We start from the raw sequence: 18,121 nt of genomic DNA on the forward strand, positions 1-18,121 counted from the left end.
CAGAGAGAAAGAGAAAAGCAAACTGTCTTGTGTCTCTTCTTCTAAGGACATGAGTCCTACCATGCAACTCCACCCTCAGGAGACTTAATCATCCCCCAAAGGCCCCACCTTCTAACACTGTCACCCTGGGGATGCGGATTTTCAGCTTAGGAAGTGGAGGGAATACAGACATTGAGTCCCTAGCAGTCACCCATGAGAAACTGGGCTGATTTCCCGACACCACCAAACAGCTGCCATATGGTGGGGAGAGCGAATCCTCAATCTTAGCACTCGAAAGACATATTCTTACCCAGAGTCCTTAGAATGCCCACCTCCTGCCCCACTCCAAGTTTTGATTCAAACCTTCCCACATCAGTAGGAAGCTGGGAAGCCTTAGCAAGAACCCGTGGGAAGACCAGCTTCTCACTGTGCTGGCAGGACCAGGGCAAGCAGTGCCACATACGGATATATATTAACACGCGTTAAAGTATGGCGAGGAAGACTCCATTCAGGGCCATGGAGGAGGAGGAGGACCACTACAGTGGGATTCCACCGCAGGGCAGAGACTGGGCTCAACTCTGAGTACCGCCCTGGCGAGTGGAAATTTATAGACAGGAGGAGGGTGGATCAGTGGATAGAACAGGATTGAGAGGAGATGTCTGGGCTGGGTGCGGTGGCTCCCGCCTGTAATCCCAACACTTTGGAAGGCTGAGGTGGGTGGATCACTTGAGGTCAGCAGTTTGGGACCAGCCTGGCCAACATGGCAAAACCCTGTCTCTACTAAGAATACAAAAATCAGCCTGGCATTGTTACGCATGCCTGTAATCCCAGCTACTCAGGAAGAAAATCATTTGAACCCAGGAGGCGGAGTTTGTAGTGAACTGAGATTGTGCCACTGTGTGGCAGAGTGAGAGTCCATCTCAAAAAAAAAAAAAAAAAAAAAAAAAAGAGGCGACATCAGGGGTGAGGGGGATTCTGGCTAAACCCACCTGACAGGGCTCTTGCTGCACGCAGGGTGATCAGACATCACCTGGGGGTGGAGGAGGATGAGGAGCCCCATCAGATATCACAGAGGACGATTGGATATTGAGAATCGGGGGTTCTGGTGAAACTGCCCTTAGCAGGACTTTCCTAAAACTGGATTTCCCTCCCTCCCTCCCTTCCTTCTTTCTTTCCTCTTTCTTTCTTTCTGACAGACTCCTGCTCTGCCATCAGGCTGGAGTGCAGTAGCGCGATCTCAGCTCTCTGCAACCCCCCACTCCCCAGTCATAGTGATTCTCCTGCCTCAGCCTCCCCAGTAGCTGGGACTACAGGCGCACACCACCACGCCCAGCTAATTTTTGTAGTTTTAGTAGAGATGAGGTTTCACCATGTTGGCCAGGATGGTCTCCACCTCTTGACCTTGTGATCCGCCCACCTCGGCCTCCCAAAGTGTTGGGATTACAGGTGTGAGCCACTGTGCCTGGCCCTAAAACTGGATTTCACAAGAAAGTGCACAGATGGACTTAGGAGAAGGTTCTGGAGCCCGACCAGAGTTTGGCCAAGCAGAGAATTTTTGTCAAAAGGCTGTTTGAGAAAGAAATTGAATTAAGTACTTATTAAGTGGTTACCTAGTCAGCTCCTAGTGAGCACTCTAGAAACGCTTGTTAAATCTACCATGTATTTTAAAAGGAAACAGATAAAGTGCCTAATGCTGGGTATGCCCAAAGTCACTCCCGGAACCCATAGTCTCAAGATGCCCAGACCTCAGATGACAGACTTGAATGTGGAGGGAGGGCCTCAGCTCACAGGCTTTTCAAGGAGACAAGTACTGACTGGGCCCCTGCTGAGTCCACACTGGAGACTCAGACGTGAAAGCCACATCCTTCCCTGTGAATTAAGCTCAGACAGCATGCTGATGGGAGACAGGTTCGTGCTACATAGTTATGTGATGCATCTGCCCGGGTTAGAGCAAGTTCTGCTGAGGTAGCCCAAGCTGCTTATGGCTGGATCAGTCCTAAGAAGGAAAGGCACTAACCGGAATTAAGCACAAAATAGATGCTGGGCATCCTGCCTGCTGCTTCACGCTCATTAAAGCTCAGCAACGCTATCAGGTAGGCACTGACAGCCCCATTTCACACGTGAGTGTATGGAAGTGTGGACAGGTAAATTATCGCCCCAGCTAGGGCAGATGACCAGGGCTTCTCAAATTGTAAAGTGCACTCAACTCTTTTTAAAATGCAAATTCTGACTCAGTCCGATTCGAGTGGGTCCTGAGATTCTGCTTTTTTAACCAGCTCTTCAGTCGAAGCTGAAATACACAACATCTTACATTTCTTCATTGGGAGTTACTGTAACTCCCAGTGCGTTAATACAACGCAGCGCGGGGAGAGGGGCGCAGTCGGAGACAGGGCCTTCCGGAAGCCACCGCAGGACCCCGCTGTCAGGGACACTGCGGGACAAATGAGATCGCCCTTCGGATTACGGCCGTCACTTCAAACGGGCTTGGAGGGATCTTAACAACAGGAAGGCCCAGGTTTCATTTGAAACCCTTCAATATCTTTCCCCAGTTAAAAGTCTGCCCTGTAACTAAAATTCCAGCTGAAGTACCCTTAGCATGTTTTCTGTACCATTTTCCGTATTTCCCAACGAACCGTTTGGATTTACGACCGAATTCCGAGAGGAATGCATCTCTTTGATCGTTGGAATGTGGGGAAGGGAAAGAAACAAAGGGTTAAAGAAAGGTCGTTGCAAACTGCCGTTCCCACCCCCGCTTCTAAATAAGCGCTAGCCTCTCTAGCTGTGGGCCTCAGGGTGCAATGCCCCCACGTGTGTGCCCCACAGCCAGAGACGCCCGAGATTTGGGGTTGCAACCGCTTTTCAGCCCCTTTTTAGCTACGTCCAGACCCGCCGCGGACTCGAACACCTCCTCCAGGTGTGAAACAAAGACTGGGAACGAAGATGCGCAACCTCGGCTCCGGCGGGCGGCGGCTGTGCCTGGCGATTGGTTGCACCCCCGGCCAATAGGAAAAAAGAACCGGCCTCTCCTATTTACATAAATCCCTCCCCGTGGCGGCCGCGGCGTCAGGCCGTCCAATCAGACACTACAGATTTGGAGCCTTCATTTGAATATAAAGATGGCCACTAGCCCTGCCCGCCCGGCGTCCGCGGTCGTCTGGGCGCTCTGGCCACCTCGCCATGCCGGAGCCATCGCGGGCGGCTCCGGCTCCAAAGAAGGGCTCCAAGAAGGCCGTCACCAAGGCGCAGAAGAAGGACGGCAAGAAGCGCAAGCGCGGCCGCAAGGAGAGCTACTCCATCTACGTCTACAAGGTGCTGAAGCAGGTGCACCCCGACACCGGCATCTCGTCCAAGGCCATGGGCATCATGAACTCCTTCGTCAACGACATCTTCGAGCGCATCGCCAGCGAGGCCTCCCGCCTGGCGCACTACAACAAGCGCTCCACCATCACGTCCCGCGAGGTGCAGACGGCCGTGCGCCTGCTGCTGCCGGGGGAGCTGGCCAAGCACGCCGTGTCCGAGGGCACCAAGGCCGTCACCAAGTACACCAGCTCCAAGTGAGGCGCGCCCCGGCGCCCCGAACCCAAAGGCTCTTTTCAGAGCCACCTCCAAGCTCAAAAAGGAGCGTGCCACCTGGTCTCGTTGTGACCAGTGATCCAGTTGGGGTGGGGATGGGTGGGGGAAGGTAGAGTGCCCGGTGGGGACGCAAGTCCTAGAAATAAAGCTAGGCTTCTTGTTCCAACGGCACATTTCCCTTAGAAAGGTTTGCTGCGTTCGTCTTGTCTTGGCCACAAACAAAGTCGGAGAGATCGCGCCATGGATCCCATCCAAAGACATGCGTGCGGTGTACGCCCTGCGCGTGAGGAGCATGGGTCACCTCCAGGAAGATCTTGTGCCACTTCCCCGCCGCCAGTGCCTCCTGGCGGCTGAGGGTGGAGGACGTGCTCATTGAGGTCCGGGGATGGGGGTGGGGAGGTTATCGCGCAGGCCGGGCACACGCGCTTGGGGCTGTCCTCCCGCCCCTCTCCTCCCTCAGCCTCAGGTCCGTCTAATGAAGAACAGGGAAGCAGCTCGAGAGTGTCGTAGAAAGAAGAAAGAATATGTGAAATGTTTAGAAAACAGAGTGGCAGTGCTTGAAAATCAAAACAAGACATTGATTGAGGAGCTAAAAGCACTTAAGGACCTTTACTGCCACAAATCAGATTAATTTGGGATTTAAATTTTCACCTGTTAAGGTGGAAAATGGACTGGCTGGGCCACAACCTGAAAGACAAAATAAACATTTTATTTTCTAAAAAAAAAAAAAAAAAAAAAAAAAAGCTTCTAGCAAAAACCATTTCGGCAGCGTTGCGCCTAAGTAGCTGTTTATGCCACGCCTTCCTGCTTGAAACATCAAAACAGCAGGCGCACAGATTTCCTTATCACTCAGCTAGACTCTACCCAATTAAAGGATTCAGATATTTTATCCCAAAAATGTGTGTGTATGTGTGTGTACGCGTAGTAAACAGTGGAAGATTATTTTGAATAATGCAAATACAGTGCATTAAAAAAAAATTCCAGCAAATCATAGGCAAAATAAGTACGATCTCTGCGTGACACATTAAGTAAAAATTTAAGGCACCGCTGGCCTGACTGGGGATCAGGCTGTCCTCCCCCTAAAAATACCCCATACCGGTGTCACCCCAACATGAATACCTGGGAGCCACCCACCCTCTAAGAGCAGAAGTGTTGCCTGGGATTGGAATTCGAATTCCAGGCTCAGTTCCCACTGTACACTCCCCACCCAGTGACAGCCATGCATTTATCAACGTTTAACCTCTGTGGTCTTATAAAGCATTTCCATTTTCCTGAGTTAGTTGTTTTTTTTTTTTTTTTTTTTTGAGTTGGAGTCTCACTCTATTGCCCAGGCTGGAGTGCAGTGGCACGATCTCGGCTGACTGCAACCTCTGCCTTCTGGGTTCAAGTGATTCTTCTGCCTCAGCCTCCTGAGTAGCTGGGACTATAGGTGTGCCCCACGATGGCCAGCTAATTTTTGTATTTTTAGTAGAGAGGGGGTTTCACCATATTGGCCAGACTGGTCTCGAACTCCTGACCTCATGATCCACCAGCCTCGGCCTGCCAAAGTGCTGGGATTACAGGAATGTCTTCTTGAAGGGAATTTTCTTTCCTCCAAATTATTTTTTGTAAGTAGTCTTTATTATTTGGGGCACTTTTTAAGAGCGTTAACCTTTTTTATTATTAATACATAATAGTTGCACATATTTTGAGGGTACATATGATATTTTGATATATGCATACATATAACAACCAAATCAGGGCAATTGGGACATCCATCATCATATTCACCCCCTCTTTAGGTCGAGATCATTACAATTCCTCTCCTCCAGCAATACAACTAATTATCGTTAATTACAGTCACCCTACTACTGTTCAAGCCAACACTAGACCTTACTATTCCTTCTAAGTGTATTTTTGTATCCATTAACCAACTTCATCTCGTTCTTTCCCCACACTCTTCCCAGCTTCTGGTAACTAGCAGTCAACTTGCTATCTCCATGAGATACATGTTCTTAGCTCTGCTTATGCGTGAAATCATGCAGTACTTGTCTTTCTGCGCGTGGTTTGCTTCACTTAACATAATGTCCTGCAGTTCCATCCATGTTCCTGCTAGTGACAGGGTTTCATTTTTTTTTTTATGGCCATTAGTATTCTACTACATAAATATACCACATTTTTATCCATTTATCTACTGATGGGCACTCAGGTTGACTCCATTATCTTGGCTATTGTAAATAGTGCTGCCATGAACATGAGACGGGAGACATCTCTTTGATATGCTGATTTCCTTTCTTGTGGGTATATACGAAGCAGTGGGGTTGCTGGACCATACGGTAAGTCTGTTTTTAGTTGTTTTTTTTTTTTTTTTTTTTTTTTTTTTTGAGACGGAGTTTCGCTCTTGTTACCCAGGCTGGAGTGCAATGGCGCAATCTCGGCTCACCACAACCTCCGCCTCCTGGGTTCAAGCAATTCTCCTGCCTCAGCCTCCTGAGTAGCTGGGATTACAGGCAAGCGCCACCATGCCCAGCTACTTTTTTGTATTTTTAGTAGAGACGGGGTTTCACCATGTTGACCAGGATGGTCTTGATCTCTCGACCTCATGATCCACCCGCCTCGGCCTCCCAAAGTGCTGGGATTACAGGCTTGAGCCACCGTGCCCGGCCTTGTTTTTAGTTGTTTTAAGAATTCCCACATTTTTCAGGCCGGGCGCGGTGGCTCAAGCCTGTAATCCCAGCACTTTGGGAGGCCGAGGCGGGTGGATCACGAGGTCGAGAGATCGAGACCATCCTGGTCAACATAGTGAAACCCCGTCTCTACTAAAAATACAAAAAACTAGCTGGGCGTGGTGGCGCGTGCCTGTAATCCCAGCTACTCAGGAGGCTGAGGCAGGAGAATTGCCTGAGCCCAGGAGGCGGAGGTTGCGGTGAGCCGAGATTGCGCCATTGCACTCCAGCCTGGGTAACAAGAGCGAAACTCGGTCTCAAAAAAAAAAAAAAAAAAAAAAAAAGAATTCCCACATTTTTCTCTGTAGTAGCTGTACTGATTTTCATTCTCACCAGCAGTGCACAAGCATCCCGTTCCCTGCCTTCTCACCAACATTTGTTATTATTTTTTTAATCAAAGTCACTTTAATTGGAGGTGATTCCCTCCAAATTATTTTATTGACTGCATAATTTAAAAATCTGACTTTAAATTTCTGTCATTCTGAGATGGGTGAGGGGCAATGTCTTAAATACATTTCAGATTGTATGCCAGTCTGGATGGATTTTGTAGACACACAGTCTGAAATGTATTTAAGTGATTGTCGCTCACTCATCTCAGATAGGTGATTTGAGTTTAGAAATTTGGCTTAGTTTGAGAATCTTGGCGTGTCTCCCCAACCCAGAAAATGCTTCCGTTTTGTTTCATGGGTACCAATTCCCTTGGACTCTGTGGATTCTCACGTATTTGATGTGCACTGCCTTCATTTATCATTAACATTTGTTTTTCTCTGTTGCAACACTATAATTAGAGAGATGGATTCTCGACACAATTGCTCTGAATTTTCTCCATTATAAAATCTCAGTAGCAGGGATCCCATTTTACCTTCTTTGTCTCTCCCTTAACAGATTCCTGTCCTAGGAGACAGGGACAAATCCCATCCATTCTTGGTCTGCGGGTACTAATGACGCAGGAAGAGACAGACAGTCTGTTTGTACTTCAAACTTGTGCCAAGGGAATCAGAAGGACTGAGACGTGAAATTGACATTTGCCATTATTCATCACAAAATGCCTTCTTAGAGAATTACACTTGGAAATGGTCGTGAAATGTTCGTCTTGTGCCTCGATCTCTGGCACTAACCAGTGCTGTTGCCTGGGGCTAACACAGTCACTCACTCTTTGTGCTGGAGACTGGCTTCTCTTTATTAAACCTGTGTTTTGAGTTCATTAAGGTAGAGAACTACATGGGTCTGTGAGAGCAGTTTCACAACTGCAAATATTTAGGGTATTGACTTCCAGTCTATGCTGGAGGGAGGCTGGGGGCTTGGATGTTCCAGTCATTGGGCATCTGTTTCATAGTGGAGAGACTGGATTCAATAGCTTTTCATACAAATCCTAGATTTCTTGAAAGTACTAAGGGTGTTGACAAGTCCCACTTTTGATGATGGATACTGTCTAACATTTGGATTATAACTAGGGATGCAAAGAATGGAATAAAATGCCTATGACAAAATTACCATTCCTATGTATTTTTTTGTAAATATTTCTTGGAGCATGTATCAAAAGGAAACAGAATGGAAATGATCCTGTGCACTGCTAGCATTGTTATCATATGAAAGTGATCCATCCCTGCTAACGTTATAACCGTATGAACAGAGCACGGCACGCATGCAGTCACTGAGACTGAAAGGAAAGCGGAGGAGAAGGTGGGTGCACCCTCCGGCTCATTAAAATAGTCAGTTTCACTAAAAGTTTATCTGTTTGGTAATAATCTATCAAATTATTTCTGTTTTGAACAATTATGTACTGTCGAGATGATTTTTCTTAAACAGTGAGAGACTCCCCAAAGGTATGTTTAAATTTCAAATGTAGACTTTTTTTGGCAGAGGATGACAAAACACTATTGAACATACAATAGATAAATGACGGTAGGGTGAAATTGCAAGGCAAATGGGGAATGCAAATAGGCGTTCAGGAAGAAAAAAATCATCTGAAACATTGCACTGTCAAAGAAAAAATTGGTCATGTATTTTATGAACTGATTCTACTATCATATTGATATTCCGAAAGGCACCTTTAAAAGAATGATGTTAGGATTTTGGTTTTTAAAAAGTCCTATGTTGGGATTTGAATCTTTGCAACTATTTTCACTGAAAATAAAAATATTTTAGATAGTTGTAAAACATGCGAGGTTCTCAGATTCTTTTAGAGGACCCATGCAGGAAAAAAGGTGGCGAGTAGGGACAAAGCCCTTCTGGTCGAGGATGTTGGCGGTGACGTTTCCTTCCCGATTCCAGGCACGCGACCGGTTCCATTTGGAGAGATGGCTTGGGAGGGAAAATCATTTTTCATTGAATTTTATTAAAAAATTATTTCTCATTTATCTTAATTGAATTTTTATTCCCTACTGGAAACGGTGACACAAACGCTCAATACTTGTAATTTTCACAACGGTTGAGGAAATCTCGTTTTCCTACACGAGAAAAGCCAAGTCAAGAAAAGGTAAACGATACCCTTTCCAGAGCGAACACTTTTCGTGCCAAAGAGCTTTCCTGCGCCAAAATGGCACTCCCCAAGTAAATGCCATGAATTTGGAGGCGGGGGAAAGGAATTCTGTGTTGCTAACGCTTCTCAGGAAATAATGTGGCTGAAGAGGAAGGCAGCTAGCTACATTTGCTCGGAAAAAGGGAATTCTTTTACTCCTAAATTAATCCCTTTCCCCACCTCCACTCCCAAAAGGGTTAAAGCTACCGTCAGCTGGGGTCGCTTATCACATCCGGCTCCCGCGCGCAGAGCGCTGCTTTGTCGCCGAGCTTCGATTCGGTATCAAACATGCTGCCATCGCAGCATCCTGCAAGGAAAACATCCTCCCGGAATGCTCATCGCTTAAATCTAAACATGTCTGTCAGGTCCAGGCAGGGATAGCAATATCTTAAGCGAACGCAAGGCCAGGCACCACCGCCAGGGGAACGTGACAACACTGATGGCCTCAGAGCCGGCGCTCTTCCGCCACGTCCGGCCTCACCTCATGCGGTGTGGGTAGGAATGGGGAGGTTTGCACGGGTCCTTTTGGGGGAGGTGACCCGCATCCCTCACCTGCACGGCGCACGTCAAGCTCAGTTCTACCCGGCCTTGAACCCGGCACAAGCATTCAACTCCCAGGAATGCATCACTTGCTTATAAAGCATTTGGATCTAGAGACCTACTTCGATGCGTAGTGTGTTAATAGTTTTGCGCGAAGGCAGGGATGGGGAGGGGGTCCTTGATCGCCTCCCAACATTACTGAGCTACATTATCTGAGCACGGTTTCTACCACGGATTTCTGTAATGAGCAGTTTTTCTCGTTCTCTATCAGGGTGCGCGCGCGCGCACACACACACACACGCACACACACGCACACACTCGACTCAGACGGGGCCGCACCCGGCAACCGCCTAGGGTGCATGGAGATATATTAGGTTACGTAACCTTTAACCGTGTTCAAAACCCTTTCTCGATCTTGTGGGTGGCTCTGAAAAGAGCCTTTGGGTTCGGGGCGCCGGGGCGCGCCTCACTTGGAGCTGGTGTACTTGGTGACGGCCTTGGTGCCCTCGGACACGGCGTGCTTGGCCAGCTCCCCCGGCAGCAGCAGGCGCACGGCCGTCTGCACCTCGCGGGACGTGATGGTGGAGCGCTTGTTGTAGTGCGCCAGGCGGGAGGCCTCGCTGGCGATGCGCTCGAAGATGTCGTTGACGAAGGAGTTCATGATGCCCATGGCCTTGGACGAGATGCCGGTGTCGGGGTGCACCTGCTTCAGCACCTTGTAGACGTAGATGGAGTAGCTCTCCTTGCGGCCGCGCTTGCGCTTCTTGCCGTCCTTCTTCTGCGCCTTGGTGACGGCCTTCTTGGAGCCCTTCTTGGGCGCAGGAGCCGACTTGGACGGGTCTGGCATGCTGGCTGCGTCTCTCCGAACAGAAACGCGCGGCGCTCGGAGTGACTCTATTTGTACGTTTTGTATTCAAATGAAGGCTCAGGATTTACTCACTTCTGATTGGATCAAACGTCGTTTACGTCATCACTGGGAAAGGAATATGCAAATCAGGAGCGTCCAGTTCTTTATCTGGTTGGCTGCCACAGCCACCCAATCGGACGCCGCGGCCTGGCCGACCTCCGTACCATACATAAGCGCTCGCGGGGCCTCGCCGCCCTCGCGTTTTCAGTCTCGCTTCTCGGCTCCCGTCGTGTGCTGACTTTGAATCGGAGATGTCTGGCCGCGGCAAGCAGGGCGGCAAGGCGCGTGCCAAGGCCAAGTCGCGCTCGTCGCGCGCGGGCCTGCAGTTCCCCGTGGGCCGCGTGCACCGCCTGCTCCGCAAGGGCAACTATTCGGAGCGCGTGGGCGCCGGCGCCCCGGTCTACCTGGCAGCGGTGCTCGAGTACCTGACCGCCGAGATCCTGGAGCTGGCGGGCAACGCGGCGCGCGACAACAAGAAGACGCGCATCATCCCGCGCCACCTGCAGCTGGCCATCCGCAACGACGAGGAGCTCAACAAGCTGCTGGGCCGCGTGACCATCGCGCAGGGCGGCGTCCTGCCCAACATCCAGGCCGTGCTGCTGCCCAAGAAGACGGAGAGCCACCACAAGGCCAAGGGCAAGTGAGGCCGCCCGCCGCCCCCGGGGACCCTTGGATGGACACCAAAGGCTCTTTTCAGAGCCACCCATCGTTTCGAGAAAAGAGCCGCACTGAGCCTGCGGCTCTTCATAGGCCGCAGGCCTGGTCACCTTCGGCTCACGAATGAGCGAGCTGGCCATGGGGAAGGGCGCAGCGGGAACCGAGACCCTGGGGACTGATTGGGCTGCATACTCGCGAGGTGGGCCATGTGTTCCGTTACCGGCAGGACACCCTTGCCCACAGGTGGCCACCCCTTGCTCTTGAGTCCCACCCAGAACCTCTAGTGGGGTTTTAGTACGCTCACCACAGAGGTGTCTTCATGATTACTAGGGACGAGTTCTGTTGTCTCTGACAAAGATCCCGTGTGGTTGTCCAATACAGAATGCATTTTCTTATCGATTTACCTGATATTAAAAGTTACTTATAATCTCTAAATAATTTGCACTTTAATTCTGATGGGTAAGTCTATAGATTTCTCTTTCAATTGCCAAGTCTTAACAATGTGAGCTCCACCAGAGTTAAGATTTAATTTATTTGGCTGGGAATTTTAAAGGTCATGGGAAAGGTTATGTACTTAAAAAAAAAAAAAGGAGTAGAAGATGCTGAAAGGTGTAAACCTTTTAAGAACTTCATTTTGAATAGGATAATTAAAGGAATTTGTTCAGTTCAGGTTGGTCAAACATTAATCAAAGATCCCTTAAATTGATCGCTAAATTCAGAGAACAAAATAATTTGTACACTGATTTTTGAAAAGGAAAACAGTTTGTAAGAAAATGTAAAATGAGTATTGTTAGAACAAGAGGAATGATGATACATGGGACTTTAGGAAGGTGACACATTTCCTTATAAAAAGGAGGGTTTAAGAGCGTTGGAGACCTCCAGGCAAATTAACTGAAATAGCTGTCCTAGAGGAGAGGGATTCATTGATTAAATCCATGATAATCCTTAAAAAATGTCTGCCACAAAATCAGCTCAGAAAGTGTTACTCTTCTGTTATTTTCATGAATGTATTTCTCAAAATATGGATGATTCCTACTTTATTTTTTCTTTAATCCCCAATGTGATAATATTTAGTTATTGACACATAGCGATTGTATATTATGTGGGGTATGTAGTGATGATATTTTGATACATTTATTATCAGATCAGGGCCATTAGCAATTATTGCGTGTTTATTGTAATACAGGCCAGTAAAATGATTCAGGAATATTATATAATGTATATTTACCCTACTAAAATTGAATCTACTCAAGCCCGGGCTTCCTGGATACCAGCTAACCACAAATCTGCTTCTTTAGAAAATATCGCAGTGCTATGAAACTATTTGAACCAAAAAATTGGTAAGCAGCTGCTCTGACAGTGTGGATCTAAACAGCACAGTATTCACAAACTGTGTCATGAGTGGGCACCATTTCAGTAGAGAAAACTGCAAGGACTGGCCAGGAGAGGGTGTAGGCTTCCAGAGATCTTTTTATTGTTTTTCTTGTGGAAGCATTCACTTTTAGCTGGATTTCGTCTTTATGTATTTATGTAGGTCACTATAGCTCTTCAAATACCCTTTGGTGGCATTTAAGGCTTTTGCAGGGGCTGGGGGCTTAGGTGTTTCACGTATCACCGTGGATTTCCAGGTTTTGTAAAAGGTGCTCAAATGGGCTGTGAAGCCGGAGGCAGCATGGTGGGAGGGCCACTTACGGGTAGTACTCCGTTTGTCATCTCAGCCTATGCTCTTCCCCACACACAGTAACGAGCCACGCAGGCTATTTGATTTTCAGAAAATTCAAATGTAATACAAAGATGGAGTTCCTCAGTTGTCCTAACCACATGTGGCCAGTAGATACCATGTTAGCGCAGATACAGAATGTTTCCAGCATCCTAGAAAGTTCTAGTGGACAACTCTGTCCTAAGCTCTGGTTCTCTATCAGGTTATCTGATTAAGAAATGTAAATTAGCCAGTGCTGCCTGCTTCTGTAAGAGAACCCTCCTTAGACTTTTTTTTTTTTTTTTTTTAAGACAAAGCCTTGCCCTGTGTCCCAGGCTGGAGTGCAGTGGGGTGATCTTGGCTCACTGCAACTTCTGCCTCCCGGGTTCAAGTGATTCTCCTGCCTCAGACTCCTGAGTAGCTGGGATTACGGGTGCACGCGACCGCGCCCAGCCAATTTTTGTATTTTTAGTAGACACGGGGTTTCACCTTGTTGGTCAGGCTGCTCTTGAACTCCTAACTTCAGGTGATCCACCTGCTTTGGCCTCCCAAAGTGCTTGGATTAAAAGCATGAGCCTGTAGTAAATCACCCAGCTTCATTAGACTCTTACATAAAGACAATATCACCTTGTTGCCCTGCAGTCCCTGTCCTAGGTACATATGCCCAAGAGAAAATATATGAAAATATAAATTTGTTCACAAATGCGTACACAAATGCTCATGGTAGCATTATTCATGAAATACAGAAGGTGGAAACAACCCAAATGTCCCTTGCCTGAGGAATGCATAAGCAGATTGGGGTCTATCCAGTTACAGTGAAATACTCAGTCATTGAAAAGGAACGAAGCACTGACATGCTGCTACAGGGATGGACCCTGACAACACGCTCAGTGAAGCCAGACGCAAAGGCCACAGATTGTCTGAATCCATTGTTAGGAAATGTCCCGAACAGGCAAATCCATGGATCCTGAAGGCAGACTTGCTGCAAGGGGCTGGAGGAGGGAGTGTCTGTCTGTCTGAGACGGGTTCCTTTAGGGGTGATGAGGATGTTCTGGAACTAGACAAGTGGTAACTGCACCACATTGTGAATGTACTAAATGCACCTGAATTGTGTACTTTAAAGTAGTGCATTGTGTGTCCTGTGAATTTCACTGCTCAATTTAAAAAAAAAAATCTGAACCTAATATATGAATGTACCGAATCACTACTGTAACCAGGAGAACAAAAAGGAAAGGCTAGAAAGCCTGGGGTCCCAGATGCCCAGGAGGAGAGAGACCCATCCCGGTGCTTTCCAGGAGGCCACTGGCCTACCCCAGGTATGAAGAGGGGGGCAAGGACTGCCCTTGGTACGGTGGCAGCCGTCACTCGGGGACCTTGTGGAGAGAAGAGGGTCCTCTTGGTGGCTGTAGGCAGCTCATCTCTGCAGGGCTTCTGTCCTGCGGATGCATCGGGACCTTTCCCTGCCCACTGCATCCCCAGCGTGTAGCCACCTTTGGCGGAAGTTTCTTGGTCACACTTCACACATCCCTTTGGGCAGGCACTTTATGGAGGAAGAAGAGAAGAGATATGTCCCAGAGGAAGAGTGCAGCTGAAGCCAGCCTCAGGAGTAAGCTTGCAGTTTAAAATTTTTATTTCTTTAATGAGTGAGAGGTTCTTATGTTGCCCAGGCTGGCCTCGAACACGTAGCCTCACATCCTCAAGCACCAGTACTACTGACCTGAGCCACCACAGCTCCCGAGAGCTTGCAGTTTTGCAGAACTCTCAGCTCAGCTGTGTCTGGCATCCCTCTTGTCCTCTCTGCCAGCCGCGGGTCTCTCCCCATCCCCAGCTGGTCAATTACCACATGGTCAATGCCAAAATGCTTGTCTTCCAATTAAAAAAAAAACAAAAAAGCATAACCCCGTCCTCCCTGCAATTTCTTCCTCTCCCGAGATGCTGCATTGAAGCGTTTGATGTCTGTCCTTCAGGGAAACAGTTTGGGGCACCTGCTCTGACCCGTGTCCAGTGTGGGCTGTGCCAAACTTGTCCTCGTCGTCCCTGTCTGTGTGTTATCCCATCCCACAGGGGCCCTGACTGATTGCCAGAGTCGGCCTCGGGCCTGCCTGGAAGAGTCTCTAGTTTCCTGGGGCCTCTCACCGAGTGTCAGCCGCAGCGGGATGCTGGCCACGTCTGTCCCACTGCCGCCTGTGGCAGCTGCTTCTGTGCAGGTGGTTGGGGACTCCAAGTCCATGGCACCACCTGGCTTCCAGACCCTGAAGCTGCCCTTGGGCCCCAGGCAGCCTTTGTTGCCCAGTGGGCTGTGGCCTCAGCCCCTCGAGAATCCCACAGAAGGTTCTCCATGCCCTAGTGCCGCCCAAACACTGAGACTTCTTCCAGTCATCCCCAGCCAGGAATGGGCTCCATCCTTCTCTGGTCACTCAAGTAAAATAGACACCATCCATGCAGGCTGCTGTAACAACACACCAAACCCAGCCACAACAGGATTTAGGACTCCCAGCTCTGGAGGCTGGAGTACAAGATCCAGAGAGAAGTCGTAAGCAGAGCTTCTGGGTCTTCTGGGTCTTAAAGGCAGAGGCGGTGGCAGGACCAACATACTGAATATGCAGGAGGTGATGAGTAAACAGGAGGCCTCAGGGCACTAAACACTGATGGCCGCTAAGTAGAGAAGCTGGCTTAGTAGCAGGATCACTAACTATACAACAGAAAGGCACTAAGTACTCATAGTCATAAAATACAGCAGAGACACTAAATGTCCAGGTTCACTAAACACACAGGAGGAAATAAATACTAATGATCATGAAATATTCAGGGTCACTAAATATACTAGAAACACTGAAAATCGGGATTGGTGAACATATGAGAGGCACTAAGTATTCATGATCACCAGGTATACAGAGTGCACTAAATATGAAATATTCATGGTGACTAGGTACACAAAAGACACTACATATTCAGGATTGCTAAATTTATGAGAGGGATTGAATACTTATGACCGCTAAATATACAAGATGCAGTTCATGTTACATGTTAATGATCCGTAAGCATACAAGAGGCACTAAATATTAAGGTAAACATGAGGCTTTAGGTATCTAGGAAGACTAGATGTGCAAGAGGCATTGAATATTCAGGGCAACACTAAGTATACAGTAGGCACTGAATATTCAGGGTACGTAAACAGGCCTGGCGCACTTGAGGCTCTCCCGCTGGGATCACCATTCCCGCCCACCTTTCTCTGTGGCATGGCCAGGACAGCCTGTGCCCCAGCAGCCACACCTGCTTGCCATTGCCCCAGTGCTCCTGCTCGCCCCTGAGCCCTGGTCTTTGTAAGCGGGACTTTATCCTGGGAAAAGTCTGCCAACAGACAGAGGCAGCACCTATGGACACCTGCACCCAAGATCAGGGAGTGGAGAGGGGTAAGTTGACTTTCCTAGGGTAGGTATGACACTCTTAACTCTAAAATTGTCTGTGAGCCCTTCCATGCCAAAACCTGTAGCCTCAAGGTGGTTTTTCAGGAGTCCCCCGGGCACAGAAGCTGTTGGAGGCGACCCCAAGGCAGGGAGCCTGGACACACTACCCTCCATCCAATCACCACTTTTCCTTCTTTGTGGCACTAAGTGGGCGACTGAGCTCTGGGAGGGCAGGAGAAACCCTGCCTGGCTGCATTCCAGGGACACCTGCACAGCCGACGAGTGCCACCAGCGGGGCCTTCCCTGCGGCGCCTGGGGCAGCATGCTTGTGCATGACAGACTTAGCATCGTCATACTCTCTTTTTTGTTGTTTGAGACAGGGTCTCATTCTGTCGCACAGGCTGGTGTGCAGTGCAGTGGCAACAGTCACGGCTCACTGCTGCCTTGACCTCAAGGGATCCTCCCACCTCAGCCTCCTGAGTCGCTGGGACTACAGGCAGGCTCCCCACACCCGGCTAGTTCTTTGCATTTTTTGTAGAGACAGGGGTTTCGCCATATTGCCCAGGCTAGTCTCAAACACCCGTGCTCATGCATGCCTCTGGCCTTGGCCTCCCAATTACAGGCCTGAGCCACTGTGCCTGGCCCCATTGTCGCAGTCATAAAACTGTCACATTTCCAACCCCAGGAGCTTTGCCTGCACAGTCTCAAAGCCCTTGCTTCTTGGAAATCCCCCAGAGGCTGCACAGGGAAAGCCCCACCCTCTTTGTTGTTGAGAATGCTTTATTGCTCTATTATTCTTTTTCCCCAGCTTTATTGAGGTGCTGTTACCAGAAAGGGTCTCGATCCAGACCCCAAGAGAGGGTTCTTGGATCTCATGCAAGAAAGAATTCAGGGTGAATCCATAAAGTGAAAGCAAGTTTTTTAACAAAGTAAAGGAGCTTCTCACAACATGGCACCGAAATCGCAGAAGGAAGCTCCTGCCCCTCCTAAAGCCAGAGCCAAACCGGAGGCTTTGAAGGCCCAGACGGCAGTGTTGAGGCGTCCACAGCCACAAAAACACCCACCTTCCAGGCCCAGGACGCCACGACCCGGAGGCAGCACAAGCATGCTGGGCAGAGCGCCCAGGAGAAGCCAGCTTGGCCACGGCGCTCTCACCACCACGTTTCTGCTGATCACCGAGTGTGCCCTGAAGAAGGTGGAAGGCAACACACTCGTGTTCACCGTGGACATTAAAGCCAACGAGCCCCAGATCCACAGGCTGTGAAGAAGCTCTGACGTGGCTCTGACGTGGCTCTGACGTGGCTCTGACGTGGCCGAGGTCCACACCCTGATCAGCCTGACGGAGAGAAAAGGCACAAGTTCCGCTGGCTCCTCATTACATGCTCTGGATTTTGCCAACAAAATCGGGATCATCTGAACTAGTCCAGCTGGCTAATTCTAAACATATGTAGATCTTTTCACCATAAAAAGAAAAAAAGAAAGAACATGAAAGAATAACAGAATGGCTACTCCAGAGGCAGAGCAGCCCTGAGGGCTACTGGCTGGCCATGTTTATGGTCTTTTCTTGATTATATGCTAAGCAAGGGGTGGATTTTTCATGAGTTTCCCAGGAAAGGGGTGAGCAATTCTTGGAACTGAGGGTTCCTCCCCTTTATAGTCCATATAGGGTAACTTCCTGATGTTTCCATAACATTTGTAAATTGTTATGACACTGGTAGGTGTGTCTTTTAATTATAATTAATGATAATTACTGCATTATAATTAGAATGAGCAGTGAGGATGACCAGAAGTCACATTAGTGGCCATCTTGGTTTTGGTGTGATTTGGCTGGCTTCTCTACCGTGTGCTGGTTCATCAGCAAGGTCTGGTGACCTGTATCTTGTGCCGACTTCCTATCTCCTCCTGTGACTTAGAACGCCTCACCTCCTGAGAATGCAGCCCAGCAGGTTTCAGCCTTATTTACCCAGCCCCTGGCTTCAAGATGGAGTTGCTCTAGCTTAAATGCCTCTGATGGGATGGTCCACAAATAAAGCTCGTACATATTCAAGGTGCCCAGCGTGATGTCTTGGTACATGTCGTGGTGAAATGACTACCACAGTCGAGTCAATTAACACGCAGCACCTCATGTGGTTG

General features: G+C 48.8%; 3 protein-coding genes across 3 annotated transcripts; 2 read left to right on the top strand and 1 right to left on the bottom strand.

The window, feature by feature from the left end:
* Positions 1-3,116: 3,116 nt before the first annotated feature.
* On the top strand, positions 3,117-3,593 carry LOC101037620 (H2B.U histone 2). The gene has a single exon (XM_003935313.4). The coding sequence runs from the start codon at positions 3,157-3,159 to the stop codon at positions 3,535-3,537; it is 381 nt and encodes a 126-aa protein (XP_003935362.1). The 5' UTR covers positions 3,117-3,156; the 3' UTR covers positions 3,538-3,593.
* Positions 3,594-6,529: 2,936 nt separating this feature from the next.
* Positions 6,530-10,212, bottom strand: H2BC26 (H2B clustered histone 26). The gene has a single exon (XM_010345846.3). The coding sequence runs from the start codon at positions 10,163-10,165 to the stop codon at positions 9,785-9,787; it is 381 nt and encodes a 126-aa protein (XP_010344148.1). The 5' UTR covers positions 10,166-10,212; the 3' UTR covers positions 6,530-9,784.
* A 125-nt stretch (positions 10,213-10,337) lies between these two features.
* H2AC25 (H2A clustered histone 25) lies at positions 10,338-11,320 on the top strand. The gene has a single exon (XM_003935311.4). The coding sequence runs from the start codon at positions 10,477-10,479 to the stop codon at positions 10,867-10,869; it is 393 nt and encodes a 130-aa protein (XP_003935360.1). The 5' UTR covers positions 10,338-10,476; the 3' UTR covers positions 10,870-11,320.
* The last annotated feature ends 6,801 nt before the right edge of the window (positions 11,321-18,121 follow it).

Source organism: Saimiri boliviensis, chromosome 14, assembly GCF_048565385.1.
Source record: "Saimiri boliviensis isolate mSaiBol1 chromosome 14, mSaiBol1.pri, whole genome shotgun sequence".
Classification (NCBI taxonomy): domain Eukaryota; kingdom Metazoa; phylum Chordata; class Mammalia; order Primates; family Cebidae; genus Saimiri; species Saimiri boliviensis.

Excerpts from the sequence above, each read along its gene's own strand:
- LOC101037620 (XM_003935313.4), top strand. The coding sequence starts at position 3,157 with ATGCCGGAGCCATCGCGGGCGGCTCCGGCTCCAAAGAAGGGCTCCAAG.
- H2BC26 (XM_010345846.3), bottom strand. The coding sequence starts at position 10,165 with ATGCCAGACCCGTCCAAGTCGGCTCCTGCGCCCAAGAAGGGCTCCAAG.
- H2AC25 (XM_003935311.4), top strand. The coding sequence starts at position 10,477 with ATGTCTGGCCGCGGCAAGCAGGGCGGCAAGGCGCGTGCCAAGGCCAAG.